General features: G+C 39.2%; 1 protein-coding gene across 2 annotated transcripts in view; it reads left to right on the top strand.

Annotated features, from left to right (window-relative positions):
* The window catches only part of kcnn1a (potassium intermediate/small conductance calcium-activated channel, subfamily N, member 1a), a 97,736-nt gene that overhangs the window by 59,029 nt on the left and 11,821 nt on the right, over positions 1-26,886 (top strand). For both annotated transcript variants that reach the window (XM_072441870.1, XM_072441871.1), the window contains exons 5-7: positions 21,358-21,499; positions 23,390-23,500; positions 24,769-24,896. In XM_072441870.1, coding sequence (XP_072297971.1) covers positions 21,358-21,499; positions 23,390-23,500; positions 24,769-24,896 — 381 coding nt within the window. The remainder of the gene's footprint in view (positions 1-21,357; positions 21,500-23,389; positions 23,501-24,768; positions 24,897-26,886) is intronic.

The following is a 26,886-nucleotide window of genomic DNA, read 5'->3' as shown; positions in this document are numbered from 1 at the left end:
AAATGAAGCTAGTGAGATGTTATGGAGACAATGGTCCAATATGTCTAGACACTTTTCATTTCAGGCCAAAACAAGGGTTTTGTGACTGCAGGTTGCCTCCAACCACCATGCTGCCAAAAATGTATGATGTTGAAATGACCTGTGTAAAGGCTTTGTTTTGTCCTTGGTAAACAGATACACTTCAAAGTTAAAGCACTTCTCTGTTTAGGAGAATGACACATGAGTCTGCGGCACACTATCCATGCGCATGCTCTAGACCTGTCTAAGCTAATGGGTGTGAGAGTGCGTGAGTGTGTGCGTGGTTCTATAATATTCTGTTGTACTTTCTATCTCCCCACTACGCTGCTCCATAGGGATACCATGTGAGTCCTCGTTCTTTAGCCGTGGACAACCTTTTAAACGATACCAAATACTCCCTTAAAATCCAATCAATCATTTTGTTTTTGCACCGAGCTGGCGCCACTGCTGCCTTCAAACCGTAGCTGGGGTGTAGCGTGGGTGTGCACGGCATCATCGACGTGGTTCTTTTGGATGGCATGAAAAGTGGCATCATGTGAGATTCTGGCACCATCCAGGTCTGTTTGTGGCGAACATAATAGTGAGAGGCTAGCATCGTTTGTGTGGAAGGACTAGCTTTAGGGTGGCAAGTCACGTTTTGCCCTTTGTCCTAATGGAGACAAATTTGTGTTGTTTTTTTGAGCACACAAGTTTTCTTGAAGGGCTCTGTGTCCTATAAGTGGTTTGGTTTGCATTTGTTGTGAAATTTTGTTCTGAAACTTTATAAAACCTGCCAGCAGAGGGCAGCGATGGGTAGAACTGTCCAATGTAAAAATGGAATCCCGTTTTTTTATTTCTGTTTTTTAAGGTTTTTGGCAATAAAAGAAAAAAAAGTTGTATAATAACTCACACATTCTAACTCAAAAATCAATTACAGGCTATAAGTAAGTAAGTAAGTAAGTAAATGAAGTTGACACCATTTTACTTTGCCTGGGTATAATGAAATGGAAGGCCTGATCTTGGGATGACCTGGTTTAGAGACACTGTTTGGTTTCGAATGACACTCAAGGTCGTGCGTATTTACTGACAAAGCTTAAAAGAGACTTACGAGCGAGAGAGGTGCATGAATAGTTTAGAGAATGGACAAACGTTGGTGCATTATTTTTTATTATTTGTTATTTGTAAAATTTCTCCTGAAAAGGGTTTGACACTGGTGAATGTGATGAAGAGGAGACAATGAGAGGAGTTGTCGAAGAGGCTCTGATGTTTCTGCTGCTGCGGTGGAGATGAGTTTGGGCTGGGTTATGGCATGTAGGTTTAAGGACGGTGAAGAGGAAGTTTGAAAAGGAGTGCATGTTAACACTTTATAACTACACTTTTTTAGAGAAATGTATTATTAATTAAAATTAATAATTAATTATGCAGGCTGAGTAATTACTCACTAAATACCCTAACACTAATTCCTTTATGAAGTAGTTACTGAGCCTTTATAAGGTTTTTAGTTCAGTATGTCTTTGTTTTATAAAGGCTAATTAAGATGTAGTTATTATACAGTATTACAAAGTGTAGCACCATTTAAAAAATGGACAAAACATGAATAAAGATTCATAATTCATAACTGCTATAATAAAGGGTTAGTGTTAAGAATGATTCATTACTAGTGGTTCCTAAACCTAAATCATTCTTGACAAACTATTTGCTCGATATGAATTTGTTATGAATTTGCTCATGTTTTATTAAGTGTTGTATTTTCAACGTGTTATCGGTCTGTTTATGTCAATTATGACATCAAACTTTACGAATGATAACGTTAATAAATTTTATTAACGTTATCATTCGTAAAGTTTGATGTCATAATGCCTCTCACATACTAGAGAATGTTAACGTGAATGACAGTGATTAAGGGATTTCACTTTTATTTGGTCATCGTGTCAATGATTCTGAATAATTGTAAAAATTGATAGTTTTTATTTAATTGTTACTTTGAAATGAGCGCTTGTGGCCCTAAATATATTACACAGTATTGATGTATGGACATTAGTAGAACATAGACGAGTATGAAAAGCCAAGCTCAGATGGAGAAAGGTGAAGAGGCCAGAGGAATTTGGGTTAATGCTTTTGTACGTGTATGTCTAGTCTATTAAGATCTTTTTTACAAGACAAAGAAATGATTAAAATGCATTTATGTACATAATTAGGAGGACAGCTGCCCCAGAACTGGACCGCCTCCTTGAAGTCACCTTCCTGAACACGCCGCAGGGACATTCTCCTCTGTCTCTGCTGTCCTTGTGTGATGTGATTGTTATAGATCCAGTTTCTCCTAAGCCTCGTTAGCTTCAGATCAAACATTAGTCCAGGGACAAAATCCGTGTCCACACATTACATGCCATAATGTCCGGCCCTCACAAGCAGACGGAGATATGTGAGCGTGAAAGAGAAGAATGTTGAGGTGTAGAAGGTCAGCAAATTAGTACGACTTTATTGCTAGTGTTTATAGCGTTCTGTTTGTTATCAAAAGTCTGCACAGAAGATTACTATTGTTCTATTGACTCCTGCAGTTGTCGTCACGCTATCCCAGCATGCACCACCAAACTCCACATTAGCAGGACGGTGGCGGGGAGTTCACATCGTACAAACGAATTGTACAACAGAAAAAAGACAGTATTTCACCAGATTTGTACTGCTCCAGATTGTATTTCTGCAACTAAATGAACAATAAGCTACTGACGTATTTCTGCATTCATTTGGGAAATTAACAATTCAAAAAATGTATTAAGATTGTGCATTGGCAATTCTATTAGTGATGAATCTATTAATTAAGCGAAATAAAGTAATAGTGTTTGCATAATTGACTGCTTAATAAAATTCCAAAGTAAATCAATGATTTTTGGCTGTTTTTTACATTGACATAAATTAGCCTCTTACATGTGCAACAGCTTTTTTTTCACTAGTTTATCAATATCAGTAAATGTGAATCAGATGTCCAGATTTGACAGATTTGCTGCTGTTCATGTTCCCTGTTTGTTGCATTCAATAAAGTCAATTTTGTTTTGCCCCAGTACATTGCAAAAGCATCGGGTCAAAATTAGACCACTGACCTTTCTCTGCATCTATTTATAGAGTGTTTTATTCTCTGTGAAGCAGGAATAAATGTTTGTTAGCATTACCGGGAAAACTCATTCTTGGTTCAGGAAAGCCTTAGGAAAGTGAGAAATGCATCTGGACTAGAAGAAATCATGTGCAGCACCTTTAATGAGAACGATATACTCCAAAAGATACATTTCAGGCTCGTTGCCATTTCCTGTCGTAATGGCGTCCTCAGCTGATTTAGTCATGTGGTGCAGGAGCTCTATTGTAAGAGGTTCAAATGTTATACCTCCACAGTAGTGGTGGAAAGGGTGCTGAACTGTGCTGTTACTGTGCTGGCATTAATTATGCATGAAAAATACTTACTAATTACTTTTTAACATAGTTTTAATGTAATTTTGCGTTGTTTGAATCCGCAGCAGATACAACAGTGAGACAACGCTGCATTGGGCCAATTGGGACTTACATGCTAAAATTATACTAAATAAGTAAATTACCCAAAAAATTCAGGATTACTAAATTTGTAAGGTAAACTTCCAGTCCGGTTCTGTTCATAATTTTTATGGACAGAATTTCTAGGCGCAGTCAGGGGTCGGAGGGTGTCCGGTTTGGGGACCACAGGATCTCATCTCTGCTGTTTGCAGACGATGTTGTCCTGATGGCTCCATCAAACCCGGACCTGCAGCATGCACTGGGACGGTTTGCAGCCGAGTGTGAAGCGGCTGGGATGAGAATCAGCACCTCCAAATCCGAGGCCATGGTTCTCGACCGGAAAAAGGTGGCTTGCCCTCTCCAGGTGGGTGGGGTGTCCTTGCCCCAAGTGGAGGAGTTCAAGTATCTCGGGGTCTTGTTCACGAGTGAGGGAAGGATGGAGCGTGAGATCGACAGGCGGATCGGTGCAGCGGCTGCAGTGATGCAGTCGCTGCATCGGACCGTTGTGGTAAAGAGGGAGCTGAGTCGAAAGGCAAAGCTCTCTATTTACCGGTCGATCTACGTTCCTACCCTCACCTATGGTCATGAGCTTTGGGTAATGACCAAAAGAACAAGATCGCGGATACAAGCGGTCGAAATGAGTTTCCTCCGCCGGGTGGCTGGGCGCTCCCTTAGAGATAAGGTGAGGAGCTCGGCCACACGGGGGGAGCTCGGAGTAGAGCCGCTGCTCCTCCACGTCGAGAGGAGCCAGCTGAGGTGGCTCGGGCATCTGTTCCGGATGCCTCCTGGGCGCCTCCCTCGGGGGAGAAGGAAGTCTGGGAGTCCCTGCTCAGACTGCTGCCCCCGCGACCCGGCCCCGGATAAAGCGGCAGAAGATGGATGGATGGATGGAACTTCCAGTCCATCTATAGAAAAAAACAAAAGCACTGTGAGGATGTTTTGCTTGTAATAAAGTAGAATTTGCAGTACAGATATATTGAAAAAGCAACTCTTAATGCCAAAATAAATCAGATTACAAAGTGTTTTTTTTATCTGCAGCATACCAGGAAGTAGCGCTGATGGGTTATTAGCATGATAGGTGTTAACAGTGGGGCAAAATTTTGGCTTCTGAAAGTTATGGAAAATGCTTTGTGAGGAATAGATTTTAACCGCTGGCAAATAGTTTGAAATGAACTAGTTCTGTTTTCACACATTTTTGAGACAGTAAGAATTATTTTGGAAATCTGCTCCAAAATCCGCTCATTTAGCAATTATTTGTTGTTCTGCCTTTCCACTCCATGACAACACACAACATTTTTGGTTAAACAGAAATAGCACTATATGGCAATTGGTTAAGGTTTTGGCTCATATTTGTGAAGCAGGACAGTATATGTGGAGAAAATGCTAATGTTACAGTGGATGGGTTTAGCACTGGTCACTGGAGCCTGCTCATGTCTCTCAATACATTCAATCTCCACAGCTAACCTAGCTCAACTAAGCCCTGTCTAAGCTCTCCCCTCTCCCTGTCTGCGTCGGTGTCTGCTCAACCGTCCAGTGCAGACTTACCCTCTAACTGCTTGCTCCCAGCTCCCGCATCTTCCTTCATCTGGTCCCTTTGTTTTCTACCATCCAAAAAAAGGTTTGATGTCGGCAGTGTGGTTTGTAACTTAAATCATTCCATGAATGTTGAATATTGTGCACTGTGTACGTTTTCTGGGTCCATCACCAGTGAGGGGTAGCGTAACTTGTAAAAGTAACTCTTTAAGTTACCTTGCTACTGCCCTGGAAAAATAACATGTTATGTCATGTTATATATACTCTTCCGTTACAATAATTTAACATTGTTGTATAACCTAAATCGTTTGCCAACAATCCCTTTGTGTTGCTGAACATAGTAACATAATCATTAAAATATAAAATAAACATACACTAAGCCTGTGTAGGCCTGTCCTCAAGCAATGAAAAACATCACTAAAACAAAATTAGTGGATTGACAAGAGCAGCAATAACAGAACACACTCGTTTTAGCTTTGTAGTTTATTTAAATCAAACTCACGTAAATCACGTCGCTGTTACCCTACATCTACTCCTCAGCTACAAAATAGTGGGTATAACGAAAGAGGAGTTTTTCAAAACGTGCTTCTGAAAGTTTATTTCTCTTTGGCGTGAGGACAAGACTCGCAGTCACGAGTGCGCACAACACACCGAAACAAGTGTTTTGCTGCTCTTTCTCTACTCTGCGGCCGTGAAGCAAACCTGCCTCTGGGATTGAAGTGAAGAGATTAGATCTAACCAAAACGTGTTACTGATTTGAAAAAGTAAGCAGTACTAGATTACTGTACTTTTCGGGCTATACAGCGCTCCTGAATAAAAGCTGCGCACACAATATTTAAGAAAATCGAACTTGTCCATACACGGGCCGCAAGTGCCCATGTTGTAACATGAGATATTTACACATAAATAAACGTGGTAGTGATGTGTCTGACTCATTAGACTGATAGCTCAGTGAATATGAGTTGGATTGTTATAAAACACACAGCATTTTGAAGCTTAACAAACACATTACAGCTGTTCCTACTGTCCCCTCTGCCCTTGATGACTCTGTGTGAGCGTATTTACCTGTGTCTGTGTCTTCACATCAGGTTCATCTGCTCCTGAGCTCGTACTTCTAGATTCTGTTCCTCATTAAACTAATTTCTCCGTGATTATGAGTCTGATTGTAATAAAACACATAGAGTTTTGAAGCTTAAGATATAGAAAACACAATGTGTCCCTTGGAGAGTTCTTCCTCTGAAGTCTTCTTCTACAGCGGGTCAAATGCTTGCGCTTCCTGCTAGATTGCCCCCTGGTGGCTGTTTGCCAGTAAAACTCTATACATTGGATTCACCGTTATAATGACTGCAGGGTTCAAAGCGTGAGAAAAAAGCAGCTGTCTAAATTGTGAAAAGTACGGTACTTGCACAAAACTAAGACGTGCCTTTCCTCGTTACTCTAAAAATATAATTTGAGTTTTATATAATTTTATGTATTTTTAGGAAACATCTTCATAGAGAAAAGAAGGACCCTCCAACTGAGACACTTACATAGTGACCCTTTACATATTGTCCGATTCATAGTTTACAGCAAAGATGGTCTAAAATAATCTGTAAATTGGATTTGTTATTCGAGATGACCTCAGTACAGTTTACAGCAGACTCCAGTGTGGTTTGATTTAAATGTGATTGCTAACTCAACTTTTTCATCTAAACCTGCTTCGCTTGTACACTGAGTACGACCAAACTGGACCTGGTGTGATTATTAAAATGGCGATATCTCCATGGTTTGTTCACACACTCAGAAGCTGTCAGATCCGCTTAAGTAAACTTTTTCCTGCTCCGGAGCCTTGTCAGCTGCCCCTGATTACCCCGTGTGGAGTGCATATGTTCAATATTTATACAAAATCCAATCACAAATTCAAACATTGCTAAAATCTGCAGCTTGACATTTGTTGAAAAGTGACAGATGAGGTAGTGACTTTCCTCTGGCCAAAAGGCAAATGCGGGATCCAGTTTGTTGTTGTCTTCCTGCCATTTACTGAAAATTAATTGTAGCCTATATAAACCAAAAATATTTAAAACAAGTTTTTAATCATCATTTGAATATTACAATTGGTATCACATATCAAGCATTTCCCTTAGTATCAAAATGACATTTCTGTGTCGTGACAACACTATTCCAGAGTTTGCCCGTATCAATCCCTAACTTTTGACTCCACACTTCTGTACGCGCCTCTGCAGCAGCTTCTCTTTAGCACTAATCTGCTTCTCTCCCCACCTCTGCTCACTTGTGCATGCTGTGCCTGGCTCTCTCTGGTCGGCCCTTATCTCCCTTCTGAAACTGAGCGCTCTTGTTTCTTGGCTCTTTTACTAAAACTGTCGTCCTCAGTAAGTTTAGCCCTGGACTTTCCCCCCGGCATGGCCCTCTACAGCGGATTATCGGTCTTGAGTTACTGGTCAGTCCTCTTTGAGTCCGGTTTGTGCTGTCACCGTGCCACCAGATACAAACTGGTGGTAGCCGACGACAGACTCGACAAATGTCTGAACAAGGAAACCAACACCTGCTATTTGAACTTGGTCTTAACCACATGTTATCAGTCTGTAGCGTTACAAGCATTCTGTCACTCAATATAACTTCAGATAGATTGTTTTTTAAAGTCACATTGTGTAACATTTCAGCAAAATTACAGGGTCTATGAAGAATAAGGTTAAGGATGCAATTTTTCAAAGTTATTTTTAGCAACAAAAACACCATAATAAAATAAAAGTAGCCATAATAAAGCAAGATTAATAACCGTACCCTAACCCAGAGCTTCTCAAAGTGTGGGGTGTGCTCGTTTGGGGGTGCGCAGAGCCGTGACAGGGAGCACCAAAAAAGTGTATTACATATTACGAACGATAGACGTGTTTTCAGCAACAGACAAACAGCCAGCGCCAACACAGGGTTCATCTAAATATACAGAGAGCAGCAGAGGAGTGGAGCAGTCTGTCTCTCTGCCCCGGTCTCACACATGTTTGCCTCGGGTTTAGGACAAGCCATGGCTTTGGCCACTGTCTGTACCATGCGCTCTGTCCCGTTCCACGCCCCTCTGCTGCTCCGTGCTTCTCTCCTTTCCACCTGGGCTCGTCTCCTCCCTTTCAGAGTCTAACCAACACCCCAAACTGACCGCTAATAAAGCCAGTCATAATCTGAATATGTTGCGTCTGCATTTATATCGCCCCCTTTCCGCTTTGATTTCATGTTCTTTTTGTAGTAATTGTGAAACATGAGTGGTACCAGTCAATACCACGCAGAGAACAGTCTGTGTGTGGCGAGGACCCGCGGACTGCAGCGATAGAAGCGATCTACAGTGACACAAAGTAACGCAAGTGTGTCTTCTCCGTGAAACGCCAGATTCACAGCAGTGTCACTCCTCTGTCCCACTGCAGACAGACACTGACCCATCCACTGTCTGCGCAGCCGAGAGAAGAGACAGAGGGAGCTGAGAGAAGGAGTGAAGAGAGAGGGAGAGGAGGAGAGGAAAAACAGTCAAAAAAAGAAAAAATATTACTTAAATGTATTAGTGTAAATGTATTACTAAATGAATGTATTACCAAATGAAATAAGTGAATTACATTCACACAAAAGCATAAAGAATGAACACAGCTGCACTCACGATCAGTATGTATTATAGGACTATAGTAAACTCTTATTTTAGACTTTAATGTTAGTTTGACACAAGGGATAAATTCATTGCACCAACAGCATGAGCTGAAAGTGACCTCAGTTAAAACTGGCTCTTTGTTCAGAAGGTACATTTTGTGGACTTGGAAAGCCTTATCAGAGCGCGTTCTACATTATGGAGAATGTATAGGACAGTGAAGTATGGTGACATGGTGGGTGAGCTCGCTGAAGCCTGAAGGACGTGTGGATCGGCTGCTTTGATGACTCCATCTAATACGGGCTTTTATGGCACTGCTCTGCAGGCGTATCGACTCAGTGTGCTGACTGAGCAGGTTCTCCAACCATCAGGAGCACAGGAGCACATCACCGGGAGCGTCTGCAGACACCTCCGCTTTGGGTCAAGGGCATTTTCTGGGCTTAAGAATGTAAATGATGTTAAGTATCGAATTACTCCAATTTAATAAGGAGATACTGAAACATTAGCAAATGGTTAAGGACGTTCAACGGTCACACTTTGACCTTTTGACCCCTGAGGTAGAAGATTCAGTCAAGGAAGAGAACGATGAATGAGTTTAGGGAAATGCATAGTAGGGATGTAAAAAAAAAACACAAGCATAGTATTCGATACATTGGGTGCGTTTTGTTCAAATGTAGATTTCGTTTTGCCCATTCTAGTTCTGTTTCAGTCCTGGCTTAGTCATGGTTTAGTTTAGGAGAGAATAGTAAAAAATGTGGCTACACTGCTCTTATTCCAGTGAGTTAGTTGTAAATTCCAATGATTTAGTCAGGCTGCATATCTGCCCAAAAAATGTTGGTTTCTCTAGATTCTAACTGATCGATATTGGCATTATTCTGTGTTGAAAAGTGCATTCTATTAAATTAAATAAGATTATAGGATAGAAACATTTTACATTAGGGGTGTGCCAAAATATCAATATATCGTGATACTAAATTTGGTGATACAGTATCAATATCATGGGCTGCCGTATCGATATATCACCATGAGTAATTTTTGGTATAATTTCCCGAATTATTTTGTGATCACGCTAAAATGTTGTTGCGTGTTCAAAGGAAACTTCATTAGGCTCCCCCAAATAAATTGTCTGTTTGCTGTAACCCGAGTCAACATTTTTCATTTGGGTCGGACGGTAGGCAAATTCTTATTTTTTTTTACTTTGAAGGCAAAAAAAAAGATCAAAATTTTGTCATTTTTTGAGTCGTAGAATATCATGAGCAATATTATCACATATATCGGAAAATCGTGACATTATTGTATCGTGAGCCGTGTATCGCATCAAATCATGAGCCCTAGTTGTATATCTTTGGATGGAACTTGTATCAGTATCAAGCTTCATTCTTGGTGTTGTTATGGCAATACCGGCATCACTTTTTCATTAAGTATATTTTTAAGTATTGTGTATTATAATTGGTCCATGTTGCATATCTGTCGTTGCTCTACTTCAAAAATCCAACTAATTTTAGTCTCCCGCCCGGCCCGCCTGTCGTTCTAAATGATCTCTCGGTAGCAGAGCGGCCTGTCTTGCCTTCACCCTGTAAACGTCGCGTTTGATCATCCTCGCTCGCTGAAAAACGCAGGTCAGCTCCTCTCACGCGCCGCCATATTTATAACTGACAGCTACACACGTCGCGCATTCACTAGAGGAGGCTATTTTTGTGCCTGTTTGTTTTATTTGACTTGAATTGAAAAGAGGAAATATGACAACACAGAGGGGGTGTAGACTAGAAGACGAGGAGTGTGTTTGTGATATGCAAATGGGACTTTTAAAGACAGATCTGTATCATGTTATTTTAGACCCTGTACTCAACTTTTACAATATACGGAAACACATTTTAAAAAATATATTCATTTTTGCATATTTTATTTTTTGCATATTGAACAATTGATTTTGATTTATATTAAAAATAAAAATAAATATCCCCCCCCCCCCCAAAAAAAAAAAAAATGTCAACTCCTTCCTGAACATAAACCAGTCTAAACTCTGCAATTGAGATATTGGGCTAGTTAAAAAGACCCAAAATGATTACTGACGTTTAGAAAAGACTGAATCTCGATTGAAATTTTTACAGTCCTAATTCATGTAGCATTTTGGAAAAGCAGCTATTTGTGAAAGGACTGATGGTACACGTACAGGCTACATTTTAGAAAGCCTTTTATGAGATGTGAACTGTTTGAGACAATACTTTTGTCCATGTTGGTAGATTTTTGGGTTGTTGAAGCTTCCGTTATCTGGAGTGTTGTTTCTCAATCTTGGGTCAAAATCAGACGAGTAAAAACTGAGTAAGTAGGCGGGGCTCATTCATGGTTCCAAATAAGGTACATGGCCTTTACATCCACACACTAACCTTAAAGGATGAAGGAGCTGATAAATATTCAAAAAACATATATTTACATCCTTAAAAAAAATTGCATTTAAAAAAAGAAAAAATGCAAGAAAAAGATTGCCAACAAATCAGAATCAAGCCATTTTCATGAACAAACATGCTGTAAACGTTCTAGATTGTAGTCACGGGATGAAATATGAAATATTAAGTTTGAAATGTTAGTAATGGGACAATCCTATGTGCAAAGTGAAATCCGATCAAAATTGAAGAAAAAAGTCCTTATTATAAATGTAGAAATGCAAAATCTGCTCCTTAGCCCGTAATACCGTTTGTATGGCCTAAATGGAGTCCTAACACGTTGCGGTTTGATTTCCAGATGCGGATCTTAGTGACTTTGTGCCGTTGAGCAGTCCAGGGTAGTTCACTGTGTTGGAGCCCAGCCAGAGGAGGGAGACACACGATTTATTGTCCTCCACTTAGCAGGCCGTTTTTACGACAACAGTGCTCACGCAAAAGACTAATCTCCTGCTGTTCAAAGGAGAAATACAGTGGCCGAGCCTGTCAGACTTTCAGCTTGTAACAAAAGCCCTCCCCATTACATACAAGTTGATGACTATGTTTTCCCTGTAGCTATTTTTAAGTCTATGAAACATTGGAATAACTACACTTATGCCTGAATCAAGCTTAATAAAGACTTTGTTCATTATGAATTAAGGCTTTGTTCATGCTTTGTTAAGGCAAATTAAGGTGTAGTTATGACAAAGTGGACCAACATAATTTTACAAAAATTGCAATTATTTACGAGTGATGTGATTTTTGTAGATTTTGTAGTAATACCATGACAAGGATCACAATATCAACAAACAAACAAAATTTAACGTTTAAATGTTTAAAAACGTTAACACTTTAATATGGCGAAACTTTAATAAAACCTTAATAACCTTAATAAAGCATGAACAAAGACTTAATTCATAATGGCCAAATGTCTTATTACTTACTTTATTTATGCCCTAAACACTAACCCCTTAATTAAGTACTTACTAAGACTGGATCATTCTTATTCTTATCAACTCATTCTTAATGAAGGTGAATTAATGTGTAGTTATATAATAAGAATTGATACTTTTTCAACACTAGAGATGGGACCAAGTCTCTTTTTCAAGTCCCAAGTCAATGACCCCAAAGCCCAAGTCAAGTCCAAGTCTCTGCCTCTGCTGAAACATGTCAGATAAATTAGCTTTCACTTGTTTACCACCTTCATATTAAAGAAATGTTCAATTTGACTTGAGAAATAGAATGCACTCAGATGCCTCGCACGTCTTTGTTCTGTGGCTCTCCTTCCTGATGCTTTTTTCCTGATCCACCATCCAGAGTTGGTTTAATGCATTAATGCATGTGGGATGGGACTAGAGTTCTACATTTCAACGCCCTAAATTTACCCAAATTAACTGTTCCTTTATCCTAACACTAATCTTACCCGTACTGTGAACGATCATATCATCAAAAATAAACATTTGCTAGGAACATACGGAAGTTAGACCTGTCAGATCCAACCTTACTTTTGTGCAAAGTGAAGATTAGGTCCCTCAAAATCCCCATAGCAGTGTTCTTATGTAAAAAAAAAGGTGGCAGTGCCGAGCAAAAGAAGAAGGGGCGTCTGAGTACAGGACATCTCAGGCTCCGGGTCAGATGAATACTGTTGCGCACAATCAGCGAGGTTCATTATCGTTTCGTGTTACAGTCACACCTCTAAAAATATAAACTAGTAAAACAAAACTTCATTCTAAAACGTTGTGAGGCATTTCTGTGCATTGTTGCTTTGACTTTGAAGGAAGTAATTTAATGGGATAAGGCACCACTGCCTCCTTAGAGTTCTTTTCAAGGTCCTTGATTATGAAGTAACATAAAAACAACAACTTGTCACCATGTCATGAAAAACAGAACTGAAGTAGCAAGAACCAACTTTAATGTTAGCAGTTTCTGTCATGAGCACAATTAAAACTGCTTCACTCTTAAGCTCAGTGGAGTTCATAAAGGAACGTTTCTGCTTCTTAAATCATCTAGATAATTTTAAATCAGCTGACATGGCTAAGTTGCTTACAATGCCTTTAGTAATTCACAATAAGTAACAATCAATAATAACTATACTAATAATAAAAAATAATAGGCCTCTCGCCAGCTTGTGGCCTAGTAATGATCATTTAAAAAAAGAATACTAACAACTGAACAGACTCAATTCCTTTGTGTGGAAATATTCATCTGAAAGGGAGTTCCAAAAATGGTCAAGATGGGGCATGGTTGAACTGATTTATCGAAAGCAGAGGTGATGAGTGAAAAAGTGTCCTTTCAAAATGGTTTAAGCTTCAAATCGGATCAGAAGAAGTGAACATGAATCCAGACGACAGAACGCCATTGATCCTCATTGAGTGTTGTATTCAGTTCCACTTCACATTCACATTTCAGCGTGTCAAGTGTCACAATATATAGATTTTTAACACATATTAAAGCAGAACAAAGTAACATTTTTACTTAATTAAATATATTTGTCCCTGTGATAGTTAATTATGTTCTTAAGGGAGTTTGAAGTGTCCGTCGTCGCCCCCAAAAAAGCAGCCTGTCCTGTGAAACCCTGGCACTTTTATGTATGTGATTATACTGAAAGAACTACGGTAGTACTTCTTTAGTTCTGCTTTAATATTGTATTTGTCGGTTGTATTTAATTTGTTGGCATTCTGGGACATAGACATATATTTAAGGTAACATTCATTTTTGTTGTACTTGTGTTCCCAGTTGAGATGTCGGGTGGCAATCGTTCTGTAATTTTACATTTGTGGAATTTATTGTCCCATTCTGAGGTAGTTCTTCTCTGCATTTGACCCTCGTTTTAACTACTGCTGCTGGGGCAACCTGTGAGAAGATCTAGAGCCAGGATCTTGGTCAGGACTACCAAGCTAGAGGAGGATTATTCCACTTTGTTTTACTGGACAGATCAGTTGTGTGTTGTTAATATGTGGAGCGGTTGGAAGAAACATTTATTTTAAGCTTTCAAATGACGTAACTTGATATATTTGTGTTTTTTTGTGCAGACTTGGATTGTTGAAAGCTTGTTGTAGCCGTTTTTCTTGGTCCAGATTCAGTCCAAAGTGGTGCCAGCTCTTGTCCATGCTATTCCAAATCCGACACAGTATATTGAGAGCCCTAAACACTTATCAATTTGCCCAAGTATTTTGGCCCCTTCTGCTCGCCGTATATATAGCTGTCTTGTAGTTTTTTCCATAGAAGGATTTACACTCCGGGTTATATCTGCTCCCGGTACATATGAGGCCGGAGGGGGTGAGGCGATAATAAAAGAGGAAATATTTACTCGCTACGTTTTATTGCCCTGGGGATGATGCTTTGTGCATTTCTGTCCACCTTATTTATGACCTGTATTTACGGCCGCTTGAGAAAGCCACTGTCGGATGGTTAATATATTGTCCAACGTGCAGCGCGTCCTACAGCTGCCTGTTCCTACCTCCCTGCTGTAGCCTCCTCAATAGGGCGAACTTGTAATAGGTTGCGTTCACATTATGTAATAAACGCTTTAAAAGTCTGTAAATAAATGCGTTCTAAATTCCGGAATAGAGGCAAAAGTGAGGTTTTGATGGAAAAACTGGGATTAACCTCAGAGAATATCACTAGGAAAATAATATTTTTATGAAGGTGGTTTTGGTGATTAGAAACCACTCGGGTACATGTGATATTAGAGCTTCATTTAAAGACATTACTTTTGTATTTTTGCGTTAATCGTTCATTTAATATGTAATATTGACAGACAGGCATTTTTTGATGAAGGCAAAATTCAGATTTTTTAGGTTTTACTGGACAAATACTCCCAGAAATGTTGAGCCCTCAATTTGTTTTATTTTATATATTACAGATCGAACCACAAATTATACTTTTTGTGAAATTTAAAACTAATTTTAAGCCGGAAAACAATATTATTCCATCCATTATAATAGAAAAGCAAACTGACATTTCTACCTTGAAATGTAAACTTTTTTTGTTTTTAACACTTAAACTCATGTGCATTTAGATCTGATGTTGTATAACCTTTGAATATATATATATATATATATATATATATATATATATATATATATATATATATATATATATATATATATATATATATTATGGTTTAGTTCATTTTGCCTCCAATTGCCTTTATTCAGGAATTTTGAATATTCTGATTATCATTTAAAAATGATCAAGTTTAAAATTGAGTGTTTTAAATTAGAGCGTAAAGTACAATTTGAACTGGTTCATGATTATTAATAACTCTTTAATTAGTGGGTCTTTCAATCCCGCCTGAAACACAAACTGGCACAAAGTTCATAATCTTCTCTGTCAGCAGCAACTTATTTTAAAATGTTTTAGCTTGCTAACCCAAAGCCCAGACATACTATTGTGATTAGAGTGGGCAAAAAGTCAAATTTAAATGTGTACTGTTTAACATTTTTGGCTGATCACCTACTTTTCCCCATGAAGATCTTATTTTATCAATTAAAACAACAAAACGTGTTTAATACCCTACTGTGGAAGATTCCAAGCAAAGTAATAAAATATTCATACAAAAGCATGCATTATGCCTGGAACCTTTCCACATTTTGTCACGTCACAACTACAAACAATTGTGAAGGGGAAGGAAAATTATACATGATTTTTGGATTTGAAAAATAAAATAATAATAATAATAATAATACAAAACTAAAACTGCAGCGTGCATAAATACTCTTTTCTGAGTGCAACAAATTGCTGTCAGAAGTTTCCTGATGATTGCTGAAAGATTGAATATGGACATAATGATTCAAAAGAGTCCACCTGTGTTTAATCTCAGTATAAATGCACCTGTTCTGTGAAGGCCACAGAGCTTTATAAAGTGTTGTGGAGCAAACAGCATCATGAAGTCCAAGGAACACACCAGACTTAGGGTTAAAGTTGGAGAGGTTTAAAGCAGGGTTAGGTTATAACACAGAATATCATCCGGAAATGGAAAGATAAAGGCACAACTACAAACCTACCAAGACATGGCTGTCCACCAAAACTTACAGGCCATATGAGGAGAGCACTGATCAGAGATGCAGCCCAGAGGGAACTCTGGAGGAGCTGCAGAGGTCCACAGCTGAGTTGGAGAAATCTGTCCACAAGACAACTATTAGTCCTGCACTACACAAATCTGGCCTTTATGGAAGAGCGGCAAGAAGAAGCCATTGAAAAACAACCACAAGAAGTCCTGTCTGCAGTTTGCAGAAGCCATGTGGAGGACACTGCAAACATGTGGAAGAAGGTGCTCTGGTCTGATCAGGCCAAAATAAATCTTTTTGGCCTAAAAAAAATGTGTGGCTTAAAACAGGTCACATGACTCTAAACACACCATCTCCACTGTCAAGAATGGTGGTGCTGCATCAATGCTGTGGGGCTGCATCATGCTGTCGGGCTGCATCATGCTGTGGGGCTGCCTTTCTTCTGCAGGGACAAGGAAGCTGCTCAGAGTTGATGAGAAGAATCCTGTTGGTGCCTGCAAAAGACTGGGGCAGACGTTCACCTTCAGCAGGACAACGACCCTAAACATAAAGAGAGAGCTACAATGAAATGGTTCAAAACTAAACATATTCCTGTGTTAGACTGGCACAGTCAAAGTCCAGACCTAAAGCAATCAAGAATCTGTGGTAAGATCTAAAAAGTGCTGTTCACAAACGCTCTCCATCAAATCGGCCTGAGCTTGAACTGTTTTGCAAAGAAGAATGTTCAAAAATGTCTGTAGGTGTGCGAAGCTGGCAGAGACAAACCCCACAAGACTTTCAGCTGTAATTGCAGCGAAAGGCAGTTCAAAAATGACAATACAATTGACTTCAGTTACTTGTGACATGACAAAATGTGGAAAGGTTCCAGGAGTAAAAATACTTTTGCAAGCCACTCAATCTAAAAAAAAAATCCTTTATTTGAGTTTTTAACCATGTTATAGTATTGTCACCTCATCCAAACTTATCTGGAGTTTCACGTTTCATTAAGCCAGTTTGTGAGGTCCTATAGCACTGAGCCTCACTCACTGTCAAAGTTCTGACTTTCAGATCTTTGACATCATCAGAGCTCTGGAGGTTTTAAGTTTAAGAATTATCAGTAAATTTGCGAGAATTTCTCTCCTCAAATCGCTTTACAACTGCGGGCTTGTATTAGGATGTGGGGGCACAACTTTTATTTATTTCCACATTGTAATTATCTAAAGAATAAAGTTGAGGTAAACAAGAGCATGTTTAAAGGTCAAGAACAACACAATAAAATGCATATGAGTCATTTACCGTTCTAGTTAGGGGTGTCAAAAAAGTAACACAGTGCACCTTTAACATTTATTGATTTAGCATTTTCCTCTTCGATACAGTGCGTTGCCCATAGAGTTTATTAGCTCCTTTCATGAACGCAGCCTATTACAATATTTAGCTAGCAGATCAAGCCGGGGCCCCGAGGAGACAGGTAAAGAGACAGCGGTGTCAAATTCAATGAGCGTCCTCCTTTGTCTTGTCCCGGAGCAGACCCAGGCAGCTCTCAATATACTGGACCCACTGGAGCATGCAGGGCAGAGCTCCTCCTGCATGGTACAGACTGCTACTGCTGCATGTCGCCCGCAGATCACCCTCCAACCATCCCCCGAGACAACCCAGGTGCTCAACCCAAAACCGTAACCCCCCCATCGAACGGGATGGTCCAGTATTTTGTGAAAAGGAGACAACAATGAGGGACAGGTAAACGGTTTTAAACAAAAGGTGAAATGTGCAAGTTTGGAGGAGCAGACAGGAGCAAAGAGTTCCACACGAAGGACAAAAAGTAAATGTGCTGTATTTAAGTACATTTTAAAGGATCTGTAGATTTTACAGTGGATATTTTTATTATCTTTTACTGCACTACATTTTAGAAAAGGACCGAAAAGTAAAAAGTACTTTCTGCTTACACTATACACTATACATACAAACATTGAGAAATTGATTGACTGAAAAATCAGGAAAATTCTTTATCATGATCCACACATTTCACATTTTAATAAATAAAACGTTTTACTATAAAATTAAAAAAAACTTTTTGTACCTCATCAATGTAGTTTTGTTGTTAAAAGTACAGTTACAGGAGCAAAACCAACAAAATTGAGAGCTTCTTCCATGTTGAAAACACTATGAAAGTCTCCCAAGATGAAGAACATAATTGTGAAACCAATTACGTTTAGAATTAATACAATTTAATACATTTTATAAGCTTTAGGTTGTTACTAAAACTACATTAAATGAAAGTAGCTGACACTGCATGAAGTGAGGCGGTAAAGTAGCCAAGCATTGCAAAAGTACTTGTAGTCATCATATCTGAAGGCTAAAAAATGCACTTAAATTACAAGTAGTCTGCCAACTTCTACCTAAGTAAAAGTTTAAAGTATGGATGGAAAGAACTGCTCAATGTACCAGTTACCTTTGTCTGCACAATTTCACACACAATTACAGATCACAAATCAACTTGATTTGTTAAAATATATTGAAGCGAAATAAAGTTGTTTTCAATTTGTTCAAAAAGTAACTCAAAGAATACCTCTGCAAACCTTTTGAAGTAATCCTTCTACTTACAACATAAACATGTTTACAGCTGGCCTTGTATTTGAGGAAAACACTTCATGAACATTGTGAAACATGTGTTTTAAGTAAAACTAATGGCACAAAGGCTTTGCTCCAGTCTGATTCTCCAAACTGCACTATGTTCTACTGTAGGGACTTAATGAATGTGTGGTTTTACAAAATACTGAACTATCCATGGGAGCATGAGTAGAACACCAGAATGGGACCACAGCAAAGGCATGAGAAGTTCACAATAATGGCAGCAATGGAGTGTCCTGGAGGAGACGTTCAAACAGGCTCAAACTGTCAAAACAAACAGGAAGTAAATACTGATTCCACTACTTCCAGCGTCGATTGACACTAGGCAATAGATAATCTACTACAAAACAAGTCCAAATACAAACGCTATCTCTGCACTTTTGTAATCATTGCAGCTTAGCATTTGTAAAAGAAAAGCAAACGTAAATGTATTGTCTCCTCCTTGTCAGTCCATTGGGAACAGGCTAGGATGGGTTAAAATGATTTGGGAGCATCGTGGGGGTTTTATAGATATCATTTCTAGATTATAGTAGAAAAAGCTTCAGTTGTAGTCATCTGGACTCAGTTTGAAAAAGTAGACGTTTCGACTCTCATCCAAGAGTCATTGTCAATAACAGAATTTAGGTCGAGAACTCCGATATTAATACTGTTCTGTGGTAAGACCCGCCCATTGGAGGAGCCTTCCTGAAGTAGAAAGAGTTGTTGGTTTCAACAGAAACTCCCCCCTTGTATCTACCGAGCTAGCCTATTCAGAATCTTAATGGGCTGTTAAAACCTCTTTGTCTTTGTGAGACCCTGGCTCAACCACCCTGAGTACCTGATTAGCATTTGAATGCCCTGGTCCTTTACCTTTCCAGGGGTTCAGTAACCCATTATAAATAACAGGAAGATTAAACCTAAGCCCTCCATTTCTGTTTAAAGAAGGTCTTTCTTTTTTAACAAAAATAGCTTCCTTGACTCCTCTTTCAAACCATCTTTTCTCCCTGCTTAAAACCTTCACCTCACCGTCTTCAAACGAGTGATTAGAGGCTTCAAGATGGAGATGCACGGCACTCTGTGGACCTGAACTAGTATTTCTTCTGTGCTGATAAAGCCTCTTGTGTAGAGGCTGTTTCGTCTCACCTATGTAACGTTCTTTACAGCTTTCTTCACTGCATTGGATCGAATAAACTACATTGCTCTGTTTTTGAGTCGGCAATTTGTCCTTTGGGTGAACCAGTTTTTGTCTTAAAGTGTTGCCTGGTTTAAAATAAACAGGGACTTCGTGTTGTCTAAAAATTCTCTGCAGTTTTTCCGACAGGCCAGACACATAAGGGATAGAAACACCCTTCCTTCTCTGTTCAGTTTCCCTTTTGTCCTGCTTCTTGGTTCTCTTCACTCTGTTGAGGGCCCAAGCGGGGTAACCACAGGCTGAGAGGGCATTACGGACATGTTTTTCCTCTTTCTTCTTGCCCTCTGAGCTGGTGGGCACACCTTGAGCTCTGTGTTGTAAGGTTCTGATCACACCCAGCTTGTGCTGTAGTGGGTGGTTGGAACCAAAGAGCAGATACTGGTCCGTGTGTGTAGGTTTCCTATATACTTCTATTTGGAGTTTCCCGTCCTCTCCTCTGATCGTGGCACAATCAAGAAAGGCCAAGCGATTCTCCTTAGCGTCTTCTCTTGTAAACCTGATATGTGGGTCCACAGCATTGATGTGATCAGAGAAGGTTTCCAGCTCTTGTTTCTTGATTGTTACAAAAGTAACTTTCAATTCCGGGGACAATTTTACAGACAGATTCATGGCTGTGCCATGGGCTCGCCCGTCTCTCCCATAGTGGCCAACCTGTACATGGAGCACTTTGAGAAGAAGGCACTGTCCTCATTCTCAGGCATAGCCCCAAAACTATGGCTCCGCTATGTCGATGATACTTTTGTAACAATCAAAATAATAGGCTAGCTCGGTCGATACAAGGGGGGAGTTTCTGTTGAAACCAACAACTCTTTCTACTTCAGGAAGGCTCCTCCCAATGGGCGGGTCTTACCACAGAACAGTATTAATATCGGAGTTCTCGACCTAAATTCTGTTATTGACAATGACTCTTGGATGAGAGTCGAAACGTCTACTTTTTCAAACTGAGTCCAGATGACTACAACTGAAGCTTTTTCTACTATGGAACACGCCTGGACGAATGAGGGATTACACCGACATTTCTAGATTATATTTTTTGAATGGGCCTCTCGTTCGACGATTCAAGCATGGCTGTTTGCTACCTTCTGCTCACAACATGTTTGAAGCTTGAAATAGTTGAAATCTTTTCGGGAGAGCCAAATGTCGATTGAAGACCATTGAAGTGGGCCACAAGACTTTGGGACATGGATTTTGGATGGTATCCTAATGGAGCCATTTAAATCAAACCATTCTTCATATTGACGATGTTTACATTGAATTCATACGACGATCTTCGTTTTAAGAAAATGTCTTCCTAACTGCTTTTACCCAGAATTTGAATGCATCTTTTGCCAGATCACACTCCACACGGTGTAACCCCGAGTTGCACTACTGTTTCTTTCTTCTCCACTCACTTTCCCAGCATGCATGTGTTCAGTCAGCTCCATCCACTGTGACTGACTTGGCTCCGCCTCTGCTTGTCTCCGCCTCCTCCTCCAGGTATCATGACAAACAGGAAGTGACCAGTAACTTCCTGGGCGCCATGTGGCTCATCTCCATCACCTTCCTGTCCATCGGCTACGGAGACATGGTACCACATACTTACTGTGGCAAGGGCGTTTGCCTGCTCACCGGCATCATGGTACGTACTTTACTTCATTTACATATTTATACATTTACTAAACCTAATCTCATTTATTAAAGGATACATGTTATGCCAATTGACCTCCTGCAAACATTTCTTTTTTTTTCTGCGAATGTACTTTTCCGTTGTTCTGGCACTTCCGGTTGAGCAGGAATTCCGTTCACCTAAGTGCAGAACAAGGTCAAAGTCTCGCTGCAAAAATATGACTTAAATTAGATTGATTTTTATGTAAAATGTTCAGCCTTCATGTGCAACAACAAGTCAACAATGGTGACTTGAAAATGGGTGTGTAGTCTCTATCAAATGTATTTGCTTTTGAAGTCGGCCCAATTTTCCAAATAATAAAAAAATATATTGGTAACACTATAATAACTTATTCCTGCCTTGATAAAGCATGAAGGAAGGTTTAATTCACGGTGAACAAATAGTTTATTAAGAATGATTCAGGCTCATTTAACTAATACTCTAATCCTAATTCCTAACCTGACTTTTTTGAGGTTTTAACCATGTTCAAACATTGTTCCCTCAACAAAATACCTAGAGTAGCATTTAACTTCATTTGCGCTGGTTTGAGGAATCCTGGTTGGAAAATTGTCACCCCTTTGAGTATCAAAAACAGTCAAAAACAACTCTCTGCAGCTCCGCGATAACAGACGTTTCTTAGATAACTGATGTTTCTTAGATAACTGACGTTTCTTAGATAACTGACGTTTCTTAGATAACTGACGTTTCTTGGATAACTGACATTTCTTAGATAACTGACGTTTCTTAGATAACTGACGTAGCTCTGAGAATGTGTTTTTAAATCCAAAAAATCCTTGCCAGACTCGCTCTGTGGTTTTCTGTCATCTAATCAGATCAGTACAACTGAGTGCTGGGACCAGGAAGTCACTGGCAGGGTATTCTCTGAAATATATATTTCAGACTGTTGCCTGGTGGTGCCATCTACTGGTTGCAAGGGGAAATTACACTGTTTCCGTTGTTGGAAATTGGTAGAGATCCCAATGTAATTTTGTTTGTTATAAATATTTTCTATTTCAGTTTTAAAACAAGAGATGCCAAACTAAAGGTACTCAAGAGCATGTTTAAAGGCAATAACAATAGAAATAAAGCATAATACTGAAACTTTATGTCTTTGTTCATGCTTTTTCAAGGAAAATGATGGTGTAGGTTTGTCCTAGTTTAGACATGGTTTAATTCTAGATTAGCACTAATTTAATCTGGGACCTGGTTTGGTCCTGGTTTGGACCTTGTTTAATTATGCTTTATATCATGTTTAATTCTGGTTTAGTGATGGTTTAATTTAATCCTTCTGCTTGTATCCTGGCTTAGCCATGATTTTATTCTAGGTTAGTAATAGAAAAGCGCTAGAAATCTCCAGATCTTTGATCACACAAATCTGAAATGGAGTGTTTTCTGAGGCTCAATGGGGGAGGACCTTGTAAATAGAAGTTATGAAACAAGCGTGAATGAAGCAAAATGCATCTCCAGGTGTGCTTTTGACAAGGAAACAATGTTATAACATGGCTAAATGTTCTAAAAAGGCAATTTTGCATATCATATGTCCTTTTGTTATTTTTTAGCGAAACATCAGTCTGCTTGCATATTGTTGTAAAATTTAGCTGAGCTTATTTTAGTATTTTATACATGGTTCATGCCCAACTGTTACCAGCAGAGGGCAATGAGCGTACTCTGGCAAGGAGCGTATAACTGAAAGCAACGTCTTCAATCAAAACACTTTTCTATTGATTCATTACACATTTTTACACAACTCAAAGTATTTTTACAAATTATTTGTAAAAAACTAAAGCATAATCTGTCTCCTTTAACCTCATTCAGCTGTTGTTAACACAGAGTTTTTGTTGATGATGTGTGTGGTGCCCAAAGGGAGCGGGCTGCACGGCGCTGGTGGTGGCTGTGGTGGCCAGAAAGCTGGAGCTGACCAAGGCTGAGAAGCATGTCCACAACTTCATGATGGACACTCAACTCTGCAAACGAGTGAGTCCACGCTGCGACACCAGGCTTCACTCTTATCACTGTCTTATTCAGACCTAGGTTTAATCATCAACTCATTATCAAAATTATCTTCAAAAAATAGTAAGGTTTTGGCAATCTAGTTCAAAGTGTAGTGGTGCTGAAAATTTAAAATGTAAAAATTCTTCAAGTTACACAACGCATTTCACTCAATTATAGTTAACATAATTATTTAAGATTTTTCTGAAAGTTGCTTGAACATGAACAGTCCCTACTGTCCCTTCTGTCCTTGATTTCTCTGTTTGAGCTGATTTTCCTGTGTCTGTATTCCACGCCTGCTCTGCTCCTGCGCATACTTAGTGAGTGAGCAAGAGAGATTCCTTTTTTTTCGCCTGTAAAAAAAGTAGAGGTTTATAGTCCAAATTTTAAGGTATATAAAATTATTTCTCAGGTCTCCTCACTAGTAATATGTAAATGAGGATGTTTAGTGTCACTAGTTTCTTACATAGCAGAAACTTCAACCTAAAATCAGTTAGCTTTTAGCTCAGATTCCAGTTTTGCACGCTGATTAATATCTAAAATAGATCTAAACCAAAAGGTTTGACTTCAACCACCATGTGCTCAATAGGTTTGTACCAGCAGTACAAACCGAGTAATTCAACCCTCCTTGACTAGTCGTACTAGTTAACCATACTGTAAACAAGGGGAAAAGCTCATCTATCCATCCATCCATCCATTTTCTACCGCTTGTTCCCTTTCGGGGTCGCGGGTGACTGGAGCCTATCCCAGTGACTTCGGGCCTTAGGCGGGGTACACCCTGGACAGTGGCCAACTTGTCGCAGGGCCAACACAGAGACATAGACATTACAGACAGTTCACTCTCACATTCAAAGCTCATCTAATTTACACTATATTGATTAGACACAAACACAATGGGACAATACCTTTATTTTCTAAAATATACTTTAAAGTCACTTGTAATTTTGTGTGTTGATGACATAGATAGAGGGATTCAATTTCAGAGCTACTTCTAAACTACTTTAGGCTAATCTTCAACTTAAAAACAAACAAAAACAAATCACTTGGAGCTGATGGAAAACAATATTAAAAGATTTTGACAGTTATTATCCAATCTAATTAGTTTAAAACCCCTGTCATATGGAAGTTGACATCTGCAATAAATATAAAGACATTTCACGTTTAAGAAAGTATACACAACTGAACACTTTGGTGAGAGCTGTCCGTGGTGCTGAAATATGGGCCTGACTGTTGTCTCTCACACTTTCCCTCAGGTTAAGAACACAGCTGCCAATGTACTCAGGGAAACATGGCTCATCTATAAACACACCAAGCTGGTGAAGAAGATTGACCACGCCAAGGTGCGCAAACACCAGCGCAAGTTCCTCCAAGCCATTCACCAGTAAGTCCCCTCTGTTATCTCTGTATGGCAGGATATAATCTGTATTATATAGTGTTTAATAATGTGTATAATGTGTGTTAGACTGGATTCACAATGGCTTACAAAGGAGAGATATATGTACTAACAATATAATCTGTATTCCAGCACGTCAGCCATTACATTATGACAAGAGAAGCAATGCAGTGATTTTTAGTGTCTCACTATGTCTAGGTTGTGTTGTTCCTTTTTTATAGTCTTTAAGCTTCCTTGTGTGGTCATAATGTTCTGGCTGACTGAAGCCCTGTTGTTGGTTTACCTCCCTGATGTTTAGGAGCAGTAAACTTTAAACATGTTCATATCTGACAGGATCAGACTCAGATTATGTGGATAGTGGTCAAACCTGTATTAATCTGAACACAATACATGATGAGATTGCAAAATTCCAAATAAAAAAATTAACAAAACAATTTGGAAACTTTATAATAACTACATGTATTAGTCTTACTAAAGCAAAAACAAAGACTTAATTCATAATGAACAAATAGTTTATTAAGAATGATTCAGGGTTTTAATATCCTAAATCCTAACCCCTTAAAGGTTGAATGGATGATTTTTTTGGCCCAAATCTGAGTCTTATTTCCTCGTGGCGTGGACTGCCGATTTGTCCTGCCACGTATCAATCATAAAACGCACCTACTGCTCACCTGCAGCCGCGTGTGGCTCGTCCCCACGTTTCCGCATGTCTAAGCGCATTGATCTATCATAATATAGTTCCCTCAGTGTACGGGACAAAATGAAGACGGAGAAAGACAGTTCGAGCTGACTCAGAAGTAGACGAAAATATACGGGAGACGAGAGATGCGATGTGATCCGTCACGCTGATAAACAAACGCACGTGTGTGTGGTATCAGTCCGCATGGCCAGCCCCCCCCCCCCCCCCCCCCCTCCTAGTTACTCAGCCAGAATCATTCTCAATCAATTATTTTTGAATTATAAATGATGTCTTTGTTCATGCTTTATTACCCTATTTAAGGCGTAGTTATTATCAAGAGGTACCAAATTGGTAATTAAGGAATTTATCAAATTAAATTATAATACTTTATAATAACTACAAGACTAATATAACATAATGAACAAATAGTTTATTAAAAATTATTCCATTTTAGTAAAGACTTAAATATGTTGAGGTCCATTTGTCCTCGGAGGTCAGAATGGGAGTGACGTTTCTCCGAAATTCTATGTTCCAGTCGTCAAGTCGGAAAAACAATTACCAGTTTCAATCAAGTAATAAAAACAAGTAAAAGTAAAAAGACCTGGACATTGTATTACAACTCCAGTTTATAAGACAATGTTTGATAGTGAATTTCTGGTTTTGTTAACATTAGCTCTGTGGACATTAGCCATGTTAGTATCCCCTTGTAGACGTTAGCAACATTAGCATAGCCCCGTGTGGCCGTTAGCAACATTAACATAGCCCCGTGTGGATGTTAGAGAGAGCAAACAAAGTATCTTAGTATAAAGTAAAATAATCCAAGTGCTATCACAAATGAAGCTGTCAAGTGTTTATCTCTCACCTAAAGCAGGGTGCAGCATTGTTTAACTCAAGCTGAAATATTCTCAGTTTCTGAGTAGGAATTTAAGATCCAAGCGCCGCACTGAGGTGACTGGAACGCACCATAACTCCTAACCCCTTAATTGAGTAGTTACTAAACAGAATCATTCCTAATTAACTATTAGCTAATTATGAATTGAGTCTTCGTTCATGCTTTATTAAGTCTAATTAAGGTGATATTATAAAGTGGTGCCCTGTATATTCTTTAAATTATTATTCTATTTACACTTTTCTGTATTGCTCTGATCACCAACAAAATTGGCTATTTAAGAGTAGTAGTAGTAGTAGTAGTAGTAGTAGTAGTAGTAGTAGCAGTAGCAGCAGCAGCAGCAGCAGCAGCAGCAGCAGCAGCAGCAGCAGCAGCAGCAGCAGCAGTTGTTATTGACCACTATTCACATT

This window comes from Eucyclogobius newberryi, unplaced genomic scaffold (assembly GCF_026437365.1).
Source record: "Eucyclogobius newberryi isolate DKJ021-1_F unplaced genomic scaffold, fEucNew1.0.hap1 SCAF_12, whole genome shotgun sequence".
Lineage (NCBI taxonomy): Eukaryota > Metazoa > Chordata > Actinopteri > Gobiiformes > Gobiidae > Eucyclogobius > Eucyclogobius newberryi.
This window is presented reverse-complemented; position numbering and strand designations above follow the sequence as displayed.